Below are 25,846 nucleotides of genomic sequence, written 5' to 3'. Positions count from 1 at the left end.
CTATAATATTAAAAATAATTTAATTCTTATTATAAATCTCATTAAACCATATCTTTTACCTTCATATTAATAATAAGTGTAAATTGAAGTCTAACTCTAATTATATTTAAACAATATAATCACATTGAAAAATTATTATATTTGAATCTTCTTTAGCAATAAGTTTGTGGGATTTTTTTTTACTTTAGTTTGGTTGTTTAGAAGGTTGTAATAAATGTCATTAGTAAATGCCAAACAATTAATTTGTCCATCATTCATGCACAAACAATCCACAACTTATTATAAACCATATAGAAATCGCTTTGGTTAGCTAACTGTTATACATTTAACTTATTCAAGGAAAGACCACAACGATTATAACCCATATAGGAATCCCTTTGGTTAGCTCACTGTTATACATTTAACTTATTCAAGGAAAGATTTGTGACATGTATTTCAAGAGGGAAAAATACTTTAGAATACTCATGAAAAAACAAAGTATGTGATTTAGAGAAGTGGATCAATCAAATAAAATTTGAGAGTTACATAAATAAATAAAAAGTAAAAATGAAACTCACTTTGTAGTTTTGTTGCAAATTTAATGTTTATGTGGGCAAGGTATTCCAAGGGTGTTTTAGAGATTTCATAGTTTCAAATTAATTTGCATTCATTTGTATTTATATTTTCACAATTTAAAATGACTTTGTTTAGGGGAAGCGTATTGATAGACGTTATAACTAACATCTTGCACCCACAAATTCTAAACTATACATCAGATTTTGACGATTTTTTTTGGTTGTCTACACATGCGACAACCAATATCTCAATGAGGTTTGAGGGTAAGAGATATAGTTTAATGAGATTTATAATAAATGATCCCACAACATGCATCATTACTACCTAGAAGCACACTTATTAACGGTACATCAGATTTTGATGATTTTTTGTGGATAGTAGTAATGCACACTGTGGTATCCTTTATACGTGTAAGGGTTAGAAAGTACACATTTCAAAGTGTTCCCTGAAACTTGCTTTAAGATGCTCCAATAATTGTGCACTAAAAAATGCCAATACTTATGCATAAATGTCCCAGTAGTTGTGTGCTATAGGTACCAATAAGGGTGCACAAATGGGCTAATTATGGTCCAAAAATGCAAAAAAATGAGCGGTTGTTGGTAAATGTCAAATTTATTAATAGAGTTTTAGTTATTTGTTTTTTGGTTTTTTAAAGTTTGTAATTGGGGGGTTGAGTGTCCAATTAGTGAACGATTATTGGAACATGAATGATAACTGTTGCTCTTCCCCTACATTACAAATAATTATCACTAATAAATATAGTTTTTTACATTCTCTGATTTTGTACCCTTCAATTTATTATTCAACCTATATCTTGCTATAAGTGTAACCATTACACCTAATGAAAATGAAAATGTAGTTTAATGTTCTAAAAATCTATTGTTAACCAAAAAAAACAAAAACAAACAAACAAAAGATAATGTTTTTTTTTTTGTGTCGTCTTCATCTTATAAGAAAGAGAATATGACAACACACCAGCCAAGTGCTAAAATATCTCAGAAGCACGGCATCCATAATATCATATACACGAGCATTCTGTGTGTATACACCTAACAAACACTTACATCAGTAGAACGGTATGCTATTTTTATTGGAACGTATGTAATGATCTATGTTTTCAAACTTAAATTCTGTAATATATATTTTGTACTTGCTGAATATTATCTTGAGAGTTGCACTGGAAAAATGTGCTTGGCTACGAAAGAGGGGAGTACACACAACTTTTTATCATCCAATAACAGAATTGACGTGTAGATAGTGGACATGATTTCACCCAAGCACCAACAGAGCAAAACCAATAGAATGGAATGTGAATGTCCTCCTCATTCATTAAAAATCTGCTACCCTCCATCTGGAACGAAAAAAAATCTTGTGGGTCCAATAAAAAATCATATTACTTGCAGCTTTCAGATCATTCAATGCCCTTACGATAAGTTTTTGATGAAAAGATTGTATATAATTGTACAATTAGCAAGGTTGAAGTCCTTCCTTACCTTTAGAGGGAGTCCCACCTCCTGCATTTTTCTGCAACGCCAACAGAGAGATTTCAAATGGTTTTACTTGTTGACGGACCCCATTTCTTTTAGCTTTACCCTTTGAGTTTTCCGCTTTACCCTTTGAGTTTTCCACATTTCCTCGATGTGGGAATCCTAAGATTCGGTGGGTGGTAGGTTGGTTCATATTCAGAGGAAATCAGAGAAGAGTATACCTAATTGAAGTGTTTAGTGTGGGTTTTCAGTATAGATTTGAGTGATTTAGGTGCAGATCTGTGGCTATTTTGGGAAGAGATTCAGAGCTTTTTTCTTAGGTTTCCTGACATTTTGTCTGTGGGAGAAGTGTGTGTGTGGGGAACATGGGGCGAGTAAAGATAGAGATGAAGAGAATAGAGAACGTGACAAACAGGCAAGTCACATTATCCAAGCGCAAAGCTGGGCTGTTTAAGAAGTGCAAGGAGCTCTCTGTTTTGTGTGATGCAGAGGTGGCTGCCATTGTTTTCTCAGACACCAGGAAGCTTTATCACTATCCACAAACCCCCGGGTTAGTCAATGCCTACCATGAATCTTCAGATTTTATGAAAAGTTGATATGAGTTTTCTACAGTTCATGAAGTAAATGTTTGTTTTGTTTAGATGGTGTATATTTTTTGTTTGACGTTTCTGATTATACTCACGATGATCTAATGATGGATCACTTGAATGTATATTTTTGTTTGATGTTTCAGATCATCATGAATGTGATCAGAAACGACAAAAAAAAAATATACACAGTTTAAATCAGAAGCTTCCACACATTTAATAAAAAACTACCCAAATCACAACACAAGCCACTGAAAACCAGCTGCTAGAAGCTAAAACATAAGTCCTCAAGTTTAATAGTTTGTTTGCAGTTTAGGTTTATGACAGAGAAAATAAAAGTTATAGTAGAAGCAAGTGATGATTTATTGCAGTCTATGTAAGATTTAAAAGATTGTTTTTAGATTAACTGTTATGATATTTCAGATCATATTCAGCGATCCGTTGCTAGAAAGAGGAGAGTGGTCTGAAATGTTGATTCAAAGAAGAAATCTTTTTAAAACCTATTGTCCTATAAAATTTATCTGTTTAGATATAAGGATGATAAAACTAAAAGTTATGTTCTAAAATGTGTTCCCTTGTTTATAGGCAGCATATTTACTAAAAGAATATGAGATACATTTGGTATAAAATTTCTATAATTCATATAATATTACAAGAATTGAAATTGAAATAAACTATATGAATTGATATTTAAGATTATATGCAACAATCTATCATTAAAAAAATTAAAAAAAAAAAAATCGGTTCCTTCAGAAACATAACAATCAATTTCAAAAAGAAACTTTTGAATACTAATATTCCATTATAATGGATTAAAGATTTTCACTTAAAAATCTAGTCCAAAACTTTCCAACAAACCTGACAACCTTAATTTTTTTTAATATTTTTTTTCTCTTTTTCCCTAGTGATAACCTTAAAAAGCTCTTACAGCAGTATGATTAAGGCTGTCGTATTTTATAAATAAACCTCTAAAATCGGCATAAACAGTGTTCAGACAAGTACCTAAATTATTTCCAGAATGGACAACTACGATTCTGCTTATATTTGTTTATTTCTGAATGCACAGGACGTTCCCACTACAATTTCTTACGTAATCAATAGTGTAAATACGGTAAAATGTTTAATGCCACTTTAATGTTTTCGAAATATATCGGAATCTCCACCGTCGGCAGCTTCTGTTCTTTGTTCCGTCCAAATGCTCTGACAAACCTTTTATCATAATTTTTCGCCGCTATTCCAAACTATTTTGAATTACCAAATAAATTTAGGTTGTTTATTTTTTAACAAATAAAACTGTTAGATCTATCAGATTTCCACAGTCTATGATGTTGATTACAAGTGATTTCTGTATTCGATTATGTAAATTTTTTTGTATCAATGTTTTGGATCACACTCAATGAATCATCATCAGAATGAAAAAAAACAGTTAAAAGAAATCAAAATGTCACTTGACAATTCTCTAAAAGATTAAACAATATGTGGTTTTTGTGCGAGTCCTACTTTATGATATCCGACTACAACAGTTGTTTAAATTCTTGCTTCAATAATAGTCCAGTTTCTTGAGCTTGACACCAGACACTGTAACATAAGAGCTTTAAAAAAATTTGATCCAGCCAATTTTGATAACAAGTTTACTTAGCCAAATGTAGCATTTATAGGTGCAAGATAGGCACTATTTAATTTGAGGGAAATATGGACTCATATAATTTCATGTTTTTCCCTATGACAGCGGAGGCAATGAATTTTGTTTCATCCTCCCTTTGGTAAAAATTATATGCACCATGGGTCTGCAGTTTCAGAGCATATTGGTGTTAATAAGCTGATTTAGATAAAACTTGGTATTCTGTAGATAAATACAGGTTATAATGATTTCAGAAATTGATTAAAAAAAATCTGAAGTCTATACTTATCAAGAACAGTGAAATCCACACGTGCTAATGAATATGAATGTCTGTATATAATTTTTGTCCATGGACATAGAGAGTTAAGAAGATTGATGGTTCATCTATGGCCTGAGTATATATTAGAATTATATCTCAAACAAATGGGACCAATGTTCTAAGTGCATATAACAATCGTTGCTTCTAGATTCAAGTTACATGGTCATACCATAACTTTGGTACACATCCATTTACCAATCAACACATGCAAGGGTGAAGTGGAACCCCAAAGAGGGTATGGGTGGTGAGGGTTGTGTGTTGGATTTTTTTTGTTGTTTTTGATTTTGGCGAAATCACACTGTGTATTCTTGATATTTAGTGGTGGACAAAGTTGTTTTCAAAATGGATAACTTTTTGGTTGGCAAAGTTTTGGGATCTAGATCAAATGTTTAAGTGGATAGCACTGGGATAGCTAAATGTTGGTCACTAAAAAATATTTTTAATCATTCAACCTAAAAACATATTAATAATAGTTTAAAAAATGTAATTTATTAGTATCTATTTTATAATATCTGAAAACTATTTATTTAAAAAGAATAAGACAATATTTATCATATTTGTGAATATTAGACTTAATGGTGTCTCTCTATAACTCCCCGTCTCTCTCCCTGCCTACCTACCTCTCCCCCCCCCCCCCCCCTTCTCTCTCTCTCTCTCCCTCTTTTTATGCTTATCTCTCCCTCTCTCTCTCTTTCTATATTTGTATATTTGTACTCTCTCTCTCTCTCTCTCTCTCTCTCTCTCTCTCTATATATATATATATATATATATATATATATATATATATATATATATATATATATATCTCCCTCTCTATCTTTGCATCTCTCTCACTCAAACATACACTCCTCATTTCTCTCTCCCAATCTCTATCTCTCTAACTCCCTTATCCACTCCATTTTTCCTAGCTCTATATATTGTCTCTCTATTTCTCTCTTCTTCCTCTATTTCCCTATCTCTCTCTATCTCTCTCCCTATCCCTCCCCATCTCACTATATCTCTCTCTATCTATATCAGTCCCCCCCCCTCTCTCTCTCCCGCTCTATCTATATCTCTACCTCTATCTCCCTATCTCTATCTTTTTCCCTATCCCTCTCCATATCTCTATATCTCCCTCTATCTATATCACTCCCTCTCTACCTCTCCCTCTCACTCCATTTGTCCCCCTATCTCTAATACTCTATATCTCTATCTCTATTTATCTCTCTATCTATATCCCTATCACTTCTCTCTCTCTCTCTCTCTATATATATATATATATATATCTTCATATCCATATCTTTCTCTACCTATATACCTCTATCTCTCTCCCTATCCCTTTTTATCTCTCTATATCAACTTTTATCTATATTGCTCACTCTCCCTCTCCATACCCCATCTCTATATAATGAGATATCTCTCCCCCCTCTCTCCCCCCTCCCTCTCTCCATCTTTCCCTTTGTTGTTCCCTCCCTATCCCCTTATCTATCTCTCTATATCTACCATTATCTCCATTTTTCTTCCCATATATCTCCATCTCTCCCTCTTTCTCTCTCCCTCTCTCTACTTCTCCTAGTTTGCCTATTTCTCTATCTCTCTCTTTAAATCTCCTTGCATAACTATCAAACCATCTATATCTCTCTCTCTCTCTCTCCCTCTCCCTCTCCCTCTCCCTCTCCCTCACCCTCAATATCTCTTTATATATTCATCTCTACCTCTCCCCCTCTATCTCCCTACCTCTCTATCTTTATCTCTATTTCTATCTCTTTATCTATTTGTCTCCCTTTTTCTCTTTTGCTCTATCTTCATCTCCACCTCTGTCTCCCTCTCCCCTCCTTTATCTCTAAAAATGTCTCCCTCTCTTTCTCCATCTAGCTTTATTCCTCTTTGTCCCTCTCTTTCTTACTACACCTCTATATATCTATATCTCTTTGACTCTATATCTCTATCTCTTCATATTTCTTCTTCCATCTCTCCCTTTATCTCTATCTCAATCTCTATCTCATTATCTCTCCACCTCTCTCTACCCCTATGTATCACTCTACCCTATTTACCTCATAGACAACAAGAAAGTATGCAAAAAGAAGACTAATATTTTTCCTACTTTACCTGAACCACACCTTTTTGGCATACCCATTGCACACCAACGTGCAATTGCTAGTTATAATGTGTTTTTTTTAAAATGTTAGGAGTTAGTTATATGTAAAATATGTCATAGATTTATGTTGAATGAGTTGTTATTGTCTATTAAATTAAGATGTGTTAATATAAACATTTGATTTATAATTCTAATGTATTTGAAATATTTTTAGAAATGAGTAGTGTGTTTTTAGAATAAATTGCATAATTTTTTGGTAGTGTCATTTTAGAATAAATTGCATAATTTTTTGCATCTAACATTTATCATCACAATTAACAATCAATCATTTAAAAAAAAAATTACATCATTTATTTTAAAAACAAGTGCTAACTCATATTCATAAAGTATGAAAAAACCATATCTATTAATTTAGAAATTATTACGAAAATTAAGTAAAAATATTAAATTTAGACTTATTTTTAAAGAAAAGTATTGAAATCAAATGACAATTTTAATTTTTTTTTACTGATTATAATTCTCATCCCTCAAAATATTTTATTAAATTTTATGAGTGAGAAAAACATATACATTTTAAAATAGACTTATTAAATATGAATCTCTCCAATAATATAGGAAGATAAATGAAAATTCTTACTCCAAATTTTTTTTTTTTTTCTTATTTATTTCTTTATTTTAGAAAACTATGTCTAGTAAATTTTTTAATGTGAGTAGTGATGTTGGCACGACAAACCCTCCAACTCCATGTGAAATGCTTTTTACTTGGAAATATGAACTAGTGAGACCACAAACATGGGACCTCATCCTCACACTTCACTTGATCAAACCTGCGAGCATAGTGGCCCAGTGAATGCACAAGGCATGCGAGCTCAGTGGCCCAATAGGGATTTGAACCTTGGTGGCTGCTTCATTAACAAAGTGTTTTAAGTGCGATACTACACATCTGAAAACTTTTTCCTTCTTTATTTATTTGTAAGAACATATGTAGCAAGATTTTATTAAAAATATGTTTTCATGTGATTTTCTTTTTAAGAATTCAAATTAAAGAGTTAGCTATATTATTTATTATTATAAATTTATATATAATAAAATAATTAAGTCATTTAATTTTAAGTTTTAATTTTAATTAATAAAATAATAAATTTAAGAATTATATCTATATATTTGCTTATACATACTTTAACTCCCATACAATGAAAATTATAAAATATTTATTGAATTGATTTTTTTTACAAAATAAATCATAACTTTAATAATAATAAATTATTATATTTTGATATATTTATTACAAAGATAAATATTTTATGATTCATTATTATAAAATATAAACAATAAGTATATTATGTATTACAACTTTTTTAATTAATAAAAAATATATTAAAATTTTATAATAATATTGTAAGATATAAAGTATCATTTAAATTTTTATTAAAAATATTTATATTTTACAATAAATCTATCAAAATCTACGTATTATAATAAAAGTGTATACACATTCTATAATCATAAGTATTTAAAATAATTATGATCATTATTAATACCCAACAAAATAACTGTTCATAATTATTATCATTATTAATACCCAACAAAATAATTGTCTATAATTAATTAAATTAATTTTTTTATTTCTATATTAAAACAATTTTTTTCAAGTGTTTAATCTTATCCTACCACCTTTTTGCTCCTAAATTATTACTTATATATAATACATATTATATTTATGGTTTTGTTTTTAAAGGTGACATAAAATACTTTTATTTTTTATTGAATTTTAGAATTGAGATGGATGTGAGATTAAAGCTAGATTTTGGATTTTTTCACAGGGATGTAAACAATGTCGTTGAACGATATACTAGTGTTGATAATTGCCCACTACAAAATGTGGAGAGAAACAAGGAGGTATGTTTATATCCACTATATGTTTTATTCTTCAATTTAAAGTGTTAGTATCAAGGTTTCATTGTTATTATGTAGAATTAGGTAAAATTTATTTTATATTTTTTTCAATATAATTTAAAAAGTATTAAAATTTCAAAAATTATATTAATTTTTCAAAAATAATGATAATAATTTAAAATATTATGCATAAAAAATTATTTTATTGATATTTTGAATGTATTTAAATCAATTATTATATAATACAATAATAAAATAATAATACTAAATATTTAAAATTATTTATAAAGATATCACCTTTAAAGAGGACTAAATTTAGATTTTAAAGTTATATAAACAAATATGATTTTATCAAATACTAATTTGAGTTAATTAAATAAATATCATACTCAGATATAAATTATTTTAAATTTATGAAATATAATAATACTTAAGAAGAAATAACTCAAAGCAAATTTTAATTAAATAAGAAAAGTAAATGCAAAGGGTTAAGACATATACAAATAATAGTGATAAATAATTTTAAGGTTTCATATATCTAAGTTGTTAAGTATAGAAAATAGGTGAATCTAATATGCAAAATGTCTAAAAATGTTTTCAAAATTGTAGTTCACTATAGGTCAATCTTTGAGGTCTTAGTTAGTTTTGTGTAGCATAGATCGTGACTTGCAAATCAAATTTATATGTGTGCATGTCCACTAACTAATTGTATTTAATGATATTGCGTTGATCATTAAGGATTAATAGTATTTGAAAATAAATTGAATAAATATTAATTAAAATGACAAGTTACTATAATAGAAATGATCAAAGACACAATATAAGACAATTCATATGTGTCTTTGAATGATTTTGATATATATTAGATTTTTTTTAATGCTCCAATTATAAAGATTCCTTTAGTAAATGTTTCTTGAGTGCAACAAAATTATTAATGTCTTTGAATTCTTCAATGCATATCTTCAAATGCAAGGACTGCACAATCATGGACAAATTCAACCCCCAACTACTACTAGAAAAGTGTAGTTTGAGTCAATAAATTTAATTTTTTAACAAATATCTTTTGATTGGATTTGCACACACAAAAATATATGGAGTAATGTATGGACATTTGGGCCAATGAATAATGAGAATATTTTATAATAAGTGTTGATAGGGTAGGGGTAATGGGCATATATATAGGAATGTGTATAAGGAGGAGTCAATGAAGGGTGAACAAGGATTAAGAAAGGAGCTAAAGGTGATATAAAAGTGTAATGTGACATATTTTTAACAATCATATCAAGGCATCCCCCAAAAATCAGCCCCAAACTAAATGAGGATGACATGGGTATGAAAATTTCACCATTATATTTCACCCCAACTTTGAGGTACATGTGAGTCTTGTCATGAATATATGTATTAAGTATATGGGACTCACAAAAATGTATGAAAATAAATACTTAGAGATAAAAATATTATTGAGGACCATGTAATAAATGAAACTAAATTTATTCATGCATTCTTCTTCCTTGGCATGTGTATCCACGAGAACATATAAAATAAAGAAAATATGTGCAATGATTAGCTTTTATCATGAAAATAAAGATAAAAACAACTGCAAGTTGATATTATTGTCTATGATCATGAGAAAGCGAATGAGAGAGTAGCTAGGGTCAAAATATTAGAAAGTGGAAACTTGACAATGTAATGCTAGTGATAGAAGAAACAAAAGCCTTGAATTAGATACGTCTAGAATGTAAGTGATTGCACGTGAGAGAAATATAATATATGAAATTTAAAAGTAAGCTAAGTGTATAAAGATGCAAATCATGTACATAAAATTAGTGTCATGAATTTAGCACGTAACAATCAACTAAAACATGTCAAATATGTGTGATAAGAACATGAGCTAGAGACAAATATGAAGCTATGATGGTTTTGATAAAGATAAACGAGTTTTACATGGATCCGAAACCAAGAGTTTTACAATATGAAGCTATGATATTACCTCTAGTATGACCATAAATTTAATGATGCAACTATAGTCAAGGTCAAGTAATAAGTCCCTAATGATAACATAAGTTTTGATGCATAATTACATATGTAGATGTTAACTAAAATAAGAAAGGCATAATGCTTTTCAATATGATAATGTAATGCTAGCAAGAAAAAAAAGATAATGTCTCTTAAATCTAAAAGGATAGCTCTAGAAGGATGATAATGCAATGTGGGTGCATATAGGGGAAGCATAGTAAATCAATAAGGTACAAGCTAATTTTCATACAAAATGACTTTTCAAGAAATCTTTCAGATGTGTAAAACATCTATATTTTTTGTCGGATTTTTTTGTGATTTAACAACAATGAAAATGTAGAACATGAAGATTTCACTTCTGAAAATTTCACAAAAATCTATTATGTTTTACAGATTTTATAAACTATAAAGAATAACAATCTTGAACTCCCATCTTATAACTCACAAATTCTCGATGTCGAGACTGATCACTGCGTTTGCTGCTTTCTCACTGCCTTATATGTCTATGCCAGCTTTGAATCCATCAATTTGGGCTTCTGGTAGATTATACTAGTTCTTGTATTATATATTTTCTAGTACTTCTAGATTCTATTTCATCCATAAAATCACGTTAGAGCATCTTTCTTCAGAAACTAGGCTAAGGATTTCAACCTGAGCTATTGTTATTATAAAGCTATTCTTGACGCCATTTCATAGAGATATTTTTATTGCTCAACTCAGGTATTTTTAGGTTCTATATTATTCTCTCCTGTATGGTTAAATGTAGATCTAAGTTCATTTTGTTAATAAAATAGCAAGTAGTCTTCTAAAATTTTTTCTTTTAGATTTTCGACAGCTACATTGAAATAATTATTACAAGATCATACAGAGTAGTGCGATGAACGTGGGAAGAATAAGAAAATAGTCATGGAAACATATAAATTTAAAGATGCATAACAATTACAAAAATGAAAAAGAGTATGAAAAGGTGCTCTCGTTCGTTCACAGTAGAACACAAAGGACCCAACCCCGTCAGAATAGTAGGGGCCTCTCACCCACGGGCAGGGGCACAGTATAAACTACTTGCCTGGGGTGAAGGCAGGCTGGCCCACGGTCTGCTTTCCGGATGAAGTTATTCTCCTTGCCTCTAACATAAAGATGTGGTATGCAATGGAAATATGAGAAATGTAACAAACAGACAAGCCATGTAAAATTAAAGAAATTTTTTCCTATGGTAAGAAAATTAAGCATAAATAAGATATAGAAAGAAAAATGAGCGTGACAAATAATGATCAATTAAAAAACCAAAGGTACAAAATAATAAGAAATAAAAATTTCTTTACTATACTTGTATAGAAGTACATGAGATTTTCATGTACAAATCTCAGAGGATCATGATCTTTATCTTCCAAAAGATCTTCATTTTGAAATAAAAATCTTCATATTTGTCTTGATTGATATGTTCTCCTTGTTCTTCTTGTCTTTCCTTTTTTATTACATGCGTTTCTTCTTTATAGTCTTTTGTATAAGAGTTATTGATCAACCCCATACTAGCCCAAGGATCATGTACAATCAAAATAACCTTCCATAGGATAAAATAATAATAAAAATGTTATAAAGCTATGTAATTCATTATACGTAAAATAAAACTAGTACAATAGATAATATAATAAAACCTTTGTTATGGAGACAAGTATGAAACCCTAACACATACCGAGATCATGAAAAATGTCTTAATCCTTTGATACGAGACATAAAAAGTAAGTGACCTAAGTAATATTAAGTATGTAAGTGTGAATATAATCTAATAGGAGACTAGTTAGGTATTATACTATGTTCACGCCAACAACCCCCGAAGTGCAACTTAGAGAGTAATGCAAAGATGAAAGAATGAGGATGGTGAGTCCCAACTACAAGGCCATTTTTTGTAACCACATAAGTAAATAAAAAAATTTATCACAATTAGAGTAAAAGAGAAAAATTTGTATGCAAAACCCCCTCTCCAAAAGAGAAATGATGGAAGCAAATATTTACAAGTAAAACAAGGAAAGGAGGGATCAAAGTGAATCCCAGAAGGTTTCTTCTATAATAAATGTATAATCAATGTTTCACATATAGGAGAGAAAGAGAGATATTATGTACCTTTCCATAGTGTATAAACTTATGTGGTGATGGTAAATGCTCGACAAAGGATGATGATGAAGATACAAAAATGCCTAAAAATTCCTCCCTTTGAGAAGAATCATATCCATTTGTATAAATTTAGGATGTCTCTCCATCATGATGATGCTAAGGTTGTTGTTCTTGAATTTTTCTTAGGTGTCACCATGCTTATATGAAAGTATTGTTACAATAAAATAAAGTACGAGCCAAATAAACAAAGGCAACACACTAAGACCATGTGCAAATGGATGAAGAAAAAGTTCCAAAGATAGATGATGTGACAAAAACTATGATGAGATCATAATTATAAAGGAAATGCATATCCTTGAAAGTAGATCTAAATAATGGGACTCACAAAATAAACTTGCAATATTTATTGAGTAATCATCGAGCAATGTATCAAATTTAGAAGACTATGGTATACCTATTGCAAATAATGAGCCAAAGCAATAAGAGATGGATATATGATCTATGTATCCACAAGATATATAAATATAAACACTTGGAAATGAATTTGCCAATTCTAGAATGCAAAAATTCTCATTTTGAGGATATTGACTCAAATATAAATAATGTGAAGCCTTTAATTCTATATTAGGATTCATAGAAGCCAAAGAATCAATGAATATGTCTATATAAGGAAAAAAATTAATCAAGTTAAGTCTCCATATCATCACAACTATCAAGACCTACCAAATAATCAAGTAGCTCTACTATTGAATCACCATATGGTAGGCTGTCACAATTATCAAGGGTAGAAGACTACCCAAAATAGGATCATTGGTGAATAAAGAGAGACGTGGGATTTTAAAGATCTCTCAAAGTTTGGAATAAAACATGCATGGTCACTCAATATGTGAGATGGAAAATATTATCAAAATCAAAGCTACTACTAATCAATCCCAAGGACAAGAGAATTCTCAATGTCTCATGCTTTTGTTTGTTTTGTTATACCTAGTTCACAAACAAGTACATATAGATGTGGCAAGAGATAAAGCCACCTAAGATATTTTAGAATCCATTTTTCCCCAAAAAAATATTTCTCCTTGTTCAAGGTGATCATAGAAGGGTATATATATATCCAAGTAAAAATATTAAAGTAAATTATAACTAAAATACAAGGTACCTAGGGAAAAACCAAATAGGTTCCTGTATAGTGGTCAAAACTAGCTTTCCAAAGCCTATTTATTTGAAAAAATCTAACATTGTATGCCTAAGCTACATGGATTTTTTTCTTTATAAAATTTGTTTTAGGGATTTATAAAAAACCAAGGTTCACATTTTGGGCGGTAGTTGTGTATTTGATTAGGCACTTAAGACTAGGGGTTAGTGGATGCTGATGTTAGCCTTGCACTAATAGTCTTTTTTTAAAAAATAAAATAAAATTTGACAATATCAATTTAGGCATGATGTAGTCCAGGTACAAAATAATATTTATTTGTTGGGACTTCATAGTGATAACTTGTATAGTGGTATAATGATGATAAGGCCTATATGGCCTTACAAAATTGTATGAATCCATATAGTGGTATATATTATTTTTGTAAAAACATTTAAACACTAAAAAAGGATCCAAATTTGTGCGACTCCAAAACTTATTATGTCTTACATGGATCTATTAGTTTTTTGCATTTTATTTGTAATCATGAGGTTCATTTTACACTAGGATGTATTGTATGAATCTCACGGTCAAAACTCTCCAAAGAAAGAAAAGGGAATTGCATATCTAGAGTTCTAATACCACACAAGAGTTTTTTTATCAACCCTACAATAGCCCAAGTATCATAAATAACCAAAATGAGCTTCCAAACAAGAGAGAATCTACATAAATGATATTTAGTTAGAGAATTGATTAGATAAAAAGTAAAATTGGTACAATATACAATGATGAAAATGATAAGTAGGAAATGAGATCCTTGCCTAGGAACATAAACTAAGATCTCAAATATCAATGTCATATATTTAAAACATGAATCTAGGCTTAGGTACAATCCTAGAATAGTAGAGCTGAACACTTGAGTTAATGTTCCTTTGTTGCAAAAGATTTGAGATTGTGCAATGTGTGTGAATGAACTAGATAAAATGATAGGGAATCAATAACTTTTAGCATAATTAGAGAGATATTGTAAGGACAACCATATTATTAAATTTACACAATCCACAAAATACACACAATCAAACATAAATTATTGCCATGTGTTTAGATTTACAAGATTAGACACATGGAATTATATTTTGACACATTGTCGGAGTACACAATCCAAATACTAGGCAAAACATAAGGAAAAAATTCTTTTATATAATATACCACAATGTCGAATACAATGAATACACAATCTATATTGATGATGATGATTCCGACAGAAACTCTTGACATCTATCTCCCTCAATCACACAATGGGAAAGAACATTGCCAAAGGGCTTATCCACCCAACCTCAAAGTATTTACGCTCCAATATAATTCTTCTTGACATGAAGAATACTCGACCCAACATGAGGATACCTAGAAATCCGAAATGGGTAGGAATAATGGAATCTATGAAGCATGATATATCTACATTCTAATGTTAATGTAACAATATCATGATATGACAAAGAGTGATGAGACAATGAACAAAATTAGTAGCATAGACTAATATTATAATTGATCAAATAAGTCTTGGCCAAAGCATCTTTTCAACCCTTTGTTGACAGATAGATATAGGTGATAATCTATTTTTATTTGTTTCTACATATTCAACACCATCAAAAAACACATATGAAATAATCAAGAAGACACAAGAAAACAACCATGCATCTATTCTCAAAGTCAAAGGGTATTTTAATCACCCAATGCATCATGAACAATCGTATATCCATTAATATATGAGATGCATGATAACAGATCAAATCAAATTGTTATAAGAAACAAAAGCACAATTATTGTATATCTATTTAATAACCTTTCAAACTTTGAAAACTATTCCAAAACATAATCTTCAAAATGATATAGATAACAACAATGTCATCAAGTCATTACTCAAATATGTGAGTGATGGAATTGATTAATCATATATTTCAAATGCAATTGAGATAATAAATAAATTACTCCACATTGATGATGACAAACATCTAAGATCTATATTCCAAATGGTTCAAATATCTCATTAGCAAGATCAAGTTACATTCTCTCTAATTTGGTTCCAAGACTTCAATGATGCATCCAACAATATTTGATAAAGAAACATCATCCTTAAAAAATTAATCATTTCTTAAACTCTCATCAAGATTTACAATTAGTTGCCTAGTTGACATTTATTAACCTAAATATTTTATGAACTATATTATTTCCAAATGGATAGTTTGTAATCTAATTTACACAATAAAATACACAAACTGATTTTTGATCATGAACAAATCAAAATAATCAAAACTATAAACAATATAGATGCCCTTTTTAAGGATAAACACTTCACTTAAATGCTTGTTCTAAAATCACAATTCTAATTAGTCAATGATGATCAAATATCTAAAGTACAATTCTTTAGTGATATTCTAATGTATGCATAAATAGGATGCCATTGGTACTCTTCTTGTCCTATATTTTAAATCTTGTTCTAATATTACCCATCTAATTTAAAGCTTTTTAAGGAAAAAGTCTAACTTCTTCTTAAATTAAATTCAAGGTCAAATTTAATAATCATCCTTAAATATTTGTACTAGATTGGAATCAACAATGACCTTAAACCACCGTAATTATACCATTGATAGGAATATATTTTTATTATCACTTAATATATGCTTTAAGATAAATTACTAGATCCATTATGTCTATGGAATTTTTTTAAATTAATTTTTTATTAGCCAATATGATAGTGAATGGACACAAGTTCTAGTATCTATAAATCATTTAATTTATTATATAAATAATTTCATATTTTATTAGAAAAAAAACTAAATGAGTATTAATAGAACCTAACATATGATTTCAAATCGAAATTTAATTATTCCAAAGATAATTAAAATCATGCTAATATGAATCTTAGATTTAAGAACATCAATTACATAGCATTTTCTAAAAATATTATTAATCTCTTTATATTCTTCTAAAAGACAAGCTACCATTATTTCCGACTTTTCATTTATTTATGTATCTATTATTCATAACTAACACATGGAAGATCCTATCTCCTAGTTCTAAATTAACAAATTCATTATACAAATCCTTCACTTGCATGGTACTCATAGACCTCTCATGATACAACTAATTTTCCTATAAGTTATTTGCAAGGTCTCCAATGTTAATGTTGTCTTAAAGATGACCATGTTGCATTATGCTTTAATAATAAGATTAACCTCAAAATACATTAGAAGTTCTATAATCATATCATATTTCTACTCGTTAGGCTGTAGTTACTCTAGTTTCAAAAACGTCTTGTCATATACAGATAACTTTCGTGTTATAATATAGTGGGGATAGCGTCCACAACACTTCTGTCGAGTCTCACAGTCATTCTGTTCATATTCTGCAGTTTTTATGTCCGCATAACACAAACGTTATCCGTTAGACAATGGCGATTTCAGAACTAGATTAGACACGTCCCTACTCATTATGGTAGACTAATACAACTCTCCAGTGATGTAAACTCAAGAATGCAATCATGGTAGTCACGCAAGCAAGCAAGGTGAAGGCATGCTAGTGGTCTCAGTAAAGGCAATATTTGCAGAACAGATACAAATTAGATTTTACGAAGAAGATTTAGAAACTTCAGAGACATACAGGAAATGGATTAGCTGAAGAAGATTTAAGAAACTATCTAGAGAAAGCGATAGAACCAATTTTCACAATGTTACAAGTGTAGACAAGGCTTGCGAGCTATTTTTCTTATTCTATCTGAGCAGAATGACCTCTAAACAAAAAATAGAAACCAGATCTAACCTAACATGGAAAGAAAAACTAATTGCAAGTCGGTGAAGGTGGATGCACATTATGCTAGAAAATAACGAGTTTTCTATTTAATTAGTATGTGCAAAATCCAACAGAAACTTTATGCGAGTTTTCCTATCTTTCCCATTGTTCCATGGTAATCTCCCCCTCTTGTTTATTTTCCCCGTAGCTGTGTAAGGCTAGGTTGAAATGCATGGCAAATGTGAAGGCGTAAACAGATCAAGTGAACCCGGGCTCTCCGAAAAGAACAAAACATGGATGATTTTGAAACTTTCATGCAAATATGCTTTCTTTTCGGGAGAGCTTGATAGGAAGCTGAAAGGAAGAAAGAAAGAAAGATAGATTCTTTTATAGTGTCATCTAATTTCTTTTGTAAGCATTTCAGTGCATGTTGGATTATTGACACAGCTTCCAGTCCACTCTTTTTCTAATAGACTATTTTTAGTAATTTGTAACCCACTTCTAATGGGAAACAACTATTCAACTATCATGATGCATCATGGTATCAATGGCTGGATATTACATAACTAATTTTTTTACTAACTTCAATGTAACATCCAATCATCAATGCCACAGTGCAGCCTGATGGCTAGATAGCCATTGACATCCTAATGTAACCAAGAAATGTTCTCTTATTTTGAATTTTCAAATGCATGATATTTTTTTTAAATATATCCATTGAAACACCAAAGTCTGCATTTACAATAATCAAATATTACAAAATGAATTAAATTATTAAATAACAAATATAGGGCCGTGAGAGATACATAATAATAAACCAACATAAAAGATCATATATGGAAATGAGATGCAAAGAGAAATAAGTAGCTGCAATATAGAGCCAAAAGGGCTAGACTATGGAGAAAGGCGCCCTACTCTCGAGGCTGTCTAAACTGATAAAAAGGTTCATAAATGCATTCATGAGGTCTTTTAAGTCCGTTTCCCATAATCTCAGTCAAAATGCGTTGGACACTAGAGTAAATCAGCATAGTCTAGGGGTGTTTGCCTATTCAAAGTCTAAGACTATTTGTCATTGTCTACTTTGTATAATATTGTAACTCTTACTTGTCGGATCTGTAACTACACACAAAAGAGGGGAAAAATGGTTGTGTTGTATAAAGTCTCGTCTAAGTCAAACCCCACATTAGTGTTCCCACCTCCACAACAACAATATTGATGTAAAAAGAGTGCTTACCCCTGGTAGGATATAATCTAAATTATAATTGAAATGCTAAATTGACAAGATTATACCTTAAGATTGATAATGGTGGTGATGTGATGCTTTTTAGACAAGTCCTCCAAGTGTTGATTCAATAACATGACAAATCATAAATAATCACTCATGAAATCATATTTGAAGATACCTATTGCTATAATTTATTGCTCCTTATACTCAGATTTTCTCTTGGATGAATAATGGATACTTGCTCTTGAATCGTAACTCATTAGAAAATTCTTAGCTTATGAATGATAAATGGTCAAGCTTGATATAGGGTTCTCAAGGTATTTACAAATTTAGGTTGACATCCAATGGTCAAATGTAATAAAAGGGATCGGAACACAAATGACAAGAACCAATACACACATTTGAATTTGGGCCCCTTTTGGAGGGACTAGGGTGTTTGGGTCCCCCAATCCACTAAAAAAGGGACTAGAAAGAGTGGTGACAAAGTATTAGGACCTAGATGTAGGATTTGGTATCGATCTTAGCATATGATGACAATAGGATAAATTAAGACAAAAATAGGCTTGAAATGACCCAAGAGAGGACACACTAAAGCAAAGATCCAAATAGAGTGTGAAATTGTAAAGGAATAGACTTTACAACACTATATAAACCTTTATTATAAATACAAGGATGAAACCCTAAGACATACTAATATCATCAAAAATATATATTAATCCTATGATATAAGATATAAAAAGTAAATGACCTAAGTAAGCTTAAACATGTAAACTTGTGCATAGGACCTAATAGGAAACTAGTTAGGTAATATACCATGTTTACACCAATATTTTGTACTTGGCATAAACACGTGTTTAAATAGTGTCATATTAGACATTTTTTCTTCACCAAATTTCTTATTTATTTAGTTGTGGTGTTGGTTTTTTTTTCCATTTGATGCACCTAAAATTCCTTGTTCGATACCCAATTCATTTTCGGGGCATGAAAATCTAGTGTTTGTATTACTTTGGATTTTATTGTTGTTGCTTTCATTTGTTCATGGCTGATTTGTTCTTTTATTACTAGTTAGTTAGTTTGTTTGATCTTTGTGACAAAAATAGAGAACCATCAAACAAACTAATTGTTAGTACTGGAGAGTTTAGTCACTTCTCTTCCCACCATTCTTTTTTGCACAAGTTCCAACTATTCTTCAAAGGAGATGTGTTTAGACCCTGGATTTTTAGCACCCTCTTTAACCCAAGTGGGAGAATTTGGATACTCAATAAGAGACTTTGGTCTTTTTCGGCCCTAATGTAGAAAGCTACTCTGAGTAGACACCTCTTTGCTTCTCATTCTTTTCTTCTCTTTTCCATGCTCCAACTCTTGTTGAATAACCTAAATGGTAAGGGCAACATTCTTAATTGAATCCATGTAGTAATCCATAAGATCCCATATTTTATTCATTCTGTACCTCCTTATTTTCTTTTAATTTTACAACTTCCAAGTGGGGATTCTTGGCCTCTTGTTTGATAATCTAAATATTCCATTGTCATTTTTAAAGACACTTCTATGTGAGCATACTATTTAGTCTTGATTTGGTTATTGAGCACAAAATATTTAGCATATATGCTATATTATTTTTTATATCCATATAAATGTCACCAATACCAAGATCATTTATTTCTCCTAAATATATAATGACCCAGAGTGATGATTTTTTGATATGTTAGCATCAAATAATGTAGTTAGTGATATGTGGATAGAAGTAGAAGAATGTTTAATATCACTTTCAATTTATCCACAAAGGCATGTGTACGTGATGCAATATTTTTATTAATTGTGTTATCATTATCTTCATGTACTATAGTATCACATGTCTCCATATTAGTTGCATATATATTTAAAGGGGTTTATGTAAATTCCCAATTATTAATTTATAGTTGCAACCAATCATTGACACCTTCAAAATAGATCATATTAAATTATCCATATGGTCTTGTAGTTTTTTCTTCAGACCCATCTATGATTAATTATTGACCTTTGACTCTATCAATGTTATGAAATTCATGTTTCTTAAATCATATAGGTATTGGTTTATCGAGATTCACTAAACATAAAAGAGAATGTGTAATCGAATTATTACTTAATAAAATTTGAACTACATCATCCAATAATTCTCTCGACTTAGTAAACTTCATAGGAGAAATTTTATTAAAGGATGGAAAATAGACATATTAGTCACTTGAATAACATTTTCCTTTAATTCATTGGCCCTGGAAAATTTATTTTAGTTATGATATTTCGAACAAAATGATGAAGCATTTTGATGCAATGATTCATACTTGGAATCTTTTCTTGCTAATAACATAGATTCCGCTACTTCATATGTACACAAAAACCTATAAATGTGTTAGCCCCATATTTTATTTTTTCTAATTTTAAATTTTTTGGTCAAAATGATAATGATCACATGCAGAACTTATGGTGATAACCTAGTTGGTGTCAGAATATTCAAACACCTCAAGAGTCAAATTGTTTGTCCAATTGAAGGTGTCTATTTACTTGTGTTATTGCAAAGGTTAATGTCATAAATTGTTCTGTGTATTTTAATTTGGTTAAACAAAAACATTCAAAAAAGAGTTGAGAAAATAATATGTTTAAGTTTTGTGGAGTCCATGGAAACAACTCTAAGGAAGTCTCAGGTGGAATTGCCACCTTTTGGAATCTTAATTTTGTTAAAGAAGAGCCACTTATTGAGAGTCCTAATCACATGGAAACAAAATTCACTCATCTAAGAGACAATTTTTGTTGGATTCAGTCTAACATCTATGCTCCTAATGGGAAAGGGGCAAGAAAACACTTCTGGTAGGAGCTTGAGGCTTTTAGAAGGCAGTTCATTAATGAAACTTGGATTGTTATGGGAGATTTCAACACTCCTTTCTAGGACAAGGAGAAATTTGGAGGTTCTCAGATTAACATGAAAAGTAGAATGGATCTCTTGGAATTCATTAATAATCAGGCTTTATTTGATATTGATTTGCAGGGAGCTACATACACCTAGTCTAACAAAAGAGTTGGTAAGGATCTTATTCAAGTTAGATTGGATAGAGCCTTAATTTATGATAATTGGTTCCTTCATTATTTTTGTTTTTCCCAAGTTCCAGGGGTTGATTACTCTGAGACTTTTGCTCCAGTTGCTAAGATGAATTCCATCCGACTTGTTCTTGCTATAGCTGCAGACCATCGTTGGGAAGTTCATCAGATGGATGTGAAGAGTGCATTTCTTCATGGTGACCTTCAGGAGGAAATCTACATGGAGCAACCACAGGGGTTTGTTCAGGATCCTTCACTTGTGTGTCGACTTCGAAAGTCTCTCTATGGCCTCAAACAGGCTCCTCGAGCTTGGTATGCCAAGATGGACTCATTTCTTCTGACAGTTGGTTTCACTTGGTGCCATTCTGATCCAAACGTATACATTCTGCAACAGGATGAAACTCCCACATTTTTGGTTCTCTATGTTGATGACTTGTTACTCACAGGGAGTCACTCATCCACCATCAAAGCAGTGAAAATTGCTCTACATGATAGATTTTTGTCAGACTTGGGTCTTCTGCATTACTTCTTGGGAATTGAGATCACTCAATCATCTTCAGGAATCTTCCTTGGACAACCCAAGTATGCACTTGATATGCTCTCCAGATTTCACATGGCTGATTGTAAGCCTGTACCTACTCCATTTTTGTCAGGGGTCAAACTTGAGGCTAAGTGCTCTTCACCCTTGGTTGATGGCACTTTATATCGACAGCTTGTCGGAAGCCTCATTTATTTGACTCATACGAGACCCGACATTTCTTATGCTGTGGGCATGGTCTCTAGATTCATGCAGGAGCCACATGAGTTGCATTGGAAAGCAGCTAAGCGAATCCTCCACTACATTCAGGGTACTCACAATTATGGAATTCAGTATGTAGCAGGTGTGGATATTGACTTGGTAGGATATACGGATTCAGATTGGGCAGGTGATTCTCAGGATCGCAAGTCTACTTCTGGGTATTGCTTCTCACTTGGTTCTGGTCCAGTTTGTTGGTCAAGCAAGAAGCAGTCTGCAATTGCTCTTTCATCGACAGAGGCCGAGTATCGAGGGGCAGTCAATGCCACCACTGAGGCTATTTGGCTTCAAAATATTCTTACTGAGTTTGGTATTCTAGTTAGAAAGCCTACCATCATCTTTTGTGATAATCAGAGTGCTATATAGATCTCAAAAAATCCAGTTCATCATCAGAGGATGAAACACATTGAGATACATATGCACTATATTCGGGAGCTCATTCAGGAAGGCATCATTGATCTTAAGTATTGTTCTACATCGGAGCAAACTGCGGACATCTTCACCAAACCTTTCACCGAAAGCAAGTTCCTTCATTTGCGATCTTTGCTTGGGATGCAAAAGGTGTCTACTTCAGGAGGGGCTTCTTAGTCCTTCATTCTTTCTCTCTCTATTGAGTGATAGAGCCTTAATTTAATTCAAGGACCTATTCTTTCGTTCTGCTACACCATTTTGTTGAGGACTGTATGGAATTGTGTGCTGCATGTTGATACCTTCTGAAGCACAAAACTGTTCAAACTAATTATTAACATATTCACCCCCATTATTTGTACGCAGAATCTTGATGAACTTCCCAGATTGTTTCTTTGCAAAAGCTTTGAAATCTAGAAAATTTTCAAAGACTTTAGACTTTTGTTTGAGAAAGTAAACCCATGTATATCTGGAAAAGTCATCAATAAATGTCAAGACATATCTAGCCTTGCTGAAAGATGGTTGTGGAAATGGTCCTGCCAAGTCACTATGTACCAACTCTAATAGTTGTGTAGCTCTCCAAGCTTTACCTTTATCATACTTCTCCTCTGGATGCTTACCAAGAATGCACCCCTAGCAAACTCCATCAGAAAATCGAATAGAAGGCAACCCTGAAACCATTTCTTGTTGACTGAGTTGTTGCAAGTAACGGTAGTTCAAGTGGCCAAACCGTTGATGCCACAAACAACTCACCTCATCTGCATGAGTGAGTAATACTGTCGAAGGAGAGTCAGGAACAAAGTGAGAAAACTGATATAATCTAGAATGATGATCTACTTTTCCCACAGCAACAGTAGACCCATTATGCATTTCGCTGATTACCACTGCATCTGATGTGAACTCAACTCGCTTGCCAAAACCAGTGTGAGTGCTCTGATAAACAGATAGGAGATTAGTTGATAAAGATGGAACACAAAGGACATCTTGAAATGTTCCTTCACCCACATCAACAGACCCTCTCCCATGCACTTCAACAGGAGTGTCATCACCCATTAGGATGGAAGGCATAGAACATGGCTCTAAAGATGTGAAATCATCTTCTGAAGAAGCCATGTGGTGTGAAGCACCTGAGTCAATTATCCAAGAATTTGGTTGTGAAGCAATAGAAACTAGGGCCTTACCCTTTCCTTTCCCCTTACTCTTATCTATGTCCTTAGAAGATCCTTCTGATGAACTCTGTTTGACTGAATCAGGAACCTTGATATTATTCTTTTCAAGAAGATTTGAAAGGTGATCAATTTGTTTCCTTAAACACTTATGTTCATCATGACCAGGCCTCTTAAAATAAGAACACTTGACCTTCTCCTTCTTAGGTTGTTCACCTTTTGATAAAGAGGTCTCATTATCTGCTTTTGAAGTAGCAGATTTCTGATCTTTCTTCTTCTCTCCTTGGTTCTTTTGTTTCTTATCTTGCTTACTAGACCCTTTCTGTTCTTTTATGCCTTGATTTACAACTAAGGTATGTGACTTAGAGGGCTTTATTGTACCCATTTGAACCAATTTGTCCTACTCCCTAGTGAGTTCTGCAGCAAAATCATCTAAAGAAGGCATTTTGAATGTGGTACCTAGGGCACATTTGGTAGCATAGAATGTAGAAACAAACACTGAATAGTTAGGACCAAGCTTAGAAAGAATACTCAAGATCAGTTGCTTATCATCTTTCTTAGTTCCACACTGTTCCAACTGCAATCTTATAGACTTAAGTTTAGTGAAGAAGTCTTGTATAGTATCAAAATTGGTTGGATTCAACCCTATGAGTTCATTCTCCAATTGATGACCTCTTAGTTCATCCTGCTTACCAAAGAGGTTTCCCAATGTAGTCCATACTGCATTTGGTGTAGTAGCAGATTCAATGTGAAAAAGAAGGTCAGGAGAGACTGACATGCACAATGTACCAAAAGCTTCATCACATTTATTAAACCATTTAATCTTTTCTGCAGCATCTTGAGGTTCAGTTTCAAGTCCCATAGTAACATGATGATATCCATGTCTTTTCAGATATATTATATCTTAGATTTCCATTCAAAGTAATTATATGGTGTTAAAAGTGGAACTGTAGATGCATCCATGATAGCAGAAAAGAAGATTGCAAAGAGTCAAGAAGAGTGCAAGAAAGAAGACACAAGAGACACCCCCCCTTTTCACTAGTCTTTGAAATCACCCCCCCCAAATATTACAAGGTTGGCACTTTATAATTAGTGCATTTACAAGGCTTTTATCAGATTACAATGCTTTCTAAGGCTTTAATGGCCAAAATAGAAAGTTTAAATACATATAAATTTAACACAAAATCTGAAAAAATTAGCCTTATAGCTGCTCAATGTATCTTAATACCTTTCCAACAACTATTCGTTTTTGTAAAATAGAGTTGTGAGAAGAAAGATATGATCTATAGAAGGGAAAAAAACATGCAGCTGATTCAACCTGCAATATCTAACAAAGAAGGGTAGAATATTTCAATAAGACCTGCAATTATGAAGAGTGCTCATTTCCAGCTTTCCGTCAAATACTCTGATTTTTTTTACCGTGTTCTCCAAACTCTGAATTTGGTGAAATAAAAGTCACTTATGATTTTCACAAGCCTTCTGGACACTCTGGAAATGCTAAAGAAGCCTCCAATATTACCAAAAATGCTGCAATCACCCAGATCTCAAAGAACACATATATAAAACCAGATTTAACTAGAAGCTTATTTTC

The 25,846-nt window shown here is 31.6% G+C and overlaps 1 protein-coding gene across 1 annotated transcript in view; it reads left to right on the top strand.

The window, feature by feature from the left end:
* Window positions 1–1,971: 1,971 nt before the first annotated feature.
* LOC131051148 (MADS-box transcription factor 23) overlaps window positions 1,972–25,846 on the top strand; it is a 132,106-nt gene continuing 108,231 nt past the window's right edge. The window contains exons 1-2 of the mRNA XM_057985531.2: window positions 1,972–2,592; window positions 8,470–8,545. Coding sequence (XP_057841514.2) covers window positions 2,408–2,592; window positions 8,470–8,545 — 261 coding nt within the window. The 5' untranslated portion in view covers window positions 1,972–2,407. The remainder of the gene's footprint in view (window positions 2,593–8,469; window positions 8,546–25,846) is intronic.

The sequence above is a fragment of the Cryptomeria japonica genome, chromosome 9 (assembly GCF_030272615.1).
Source record: "Cryptomeria japonica chromosome 9, Sugi_1.0, whole genome shotgun sequence".
Classification (NCBI taxonomy): Eukaryota; Viridiplantae; Streptophyta; class Pinopsida; order Cupressales; family Cupressaceae; genus Cryptomeria; species Cryptomeria japonica.
The sequence above is the reverse complement of the archived record's forward strand: the minus strand, read 5'-3'. Positions and strand labels throughout refer to the sequence as shown.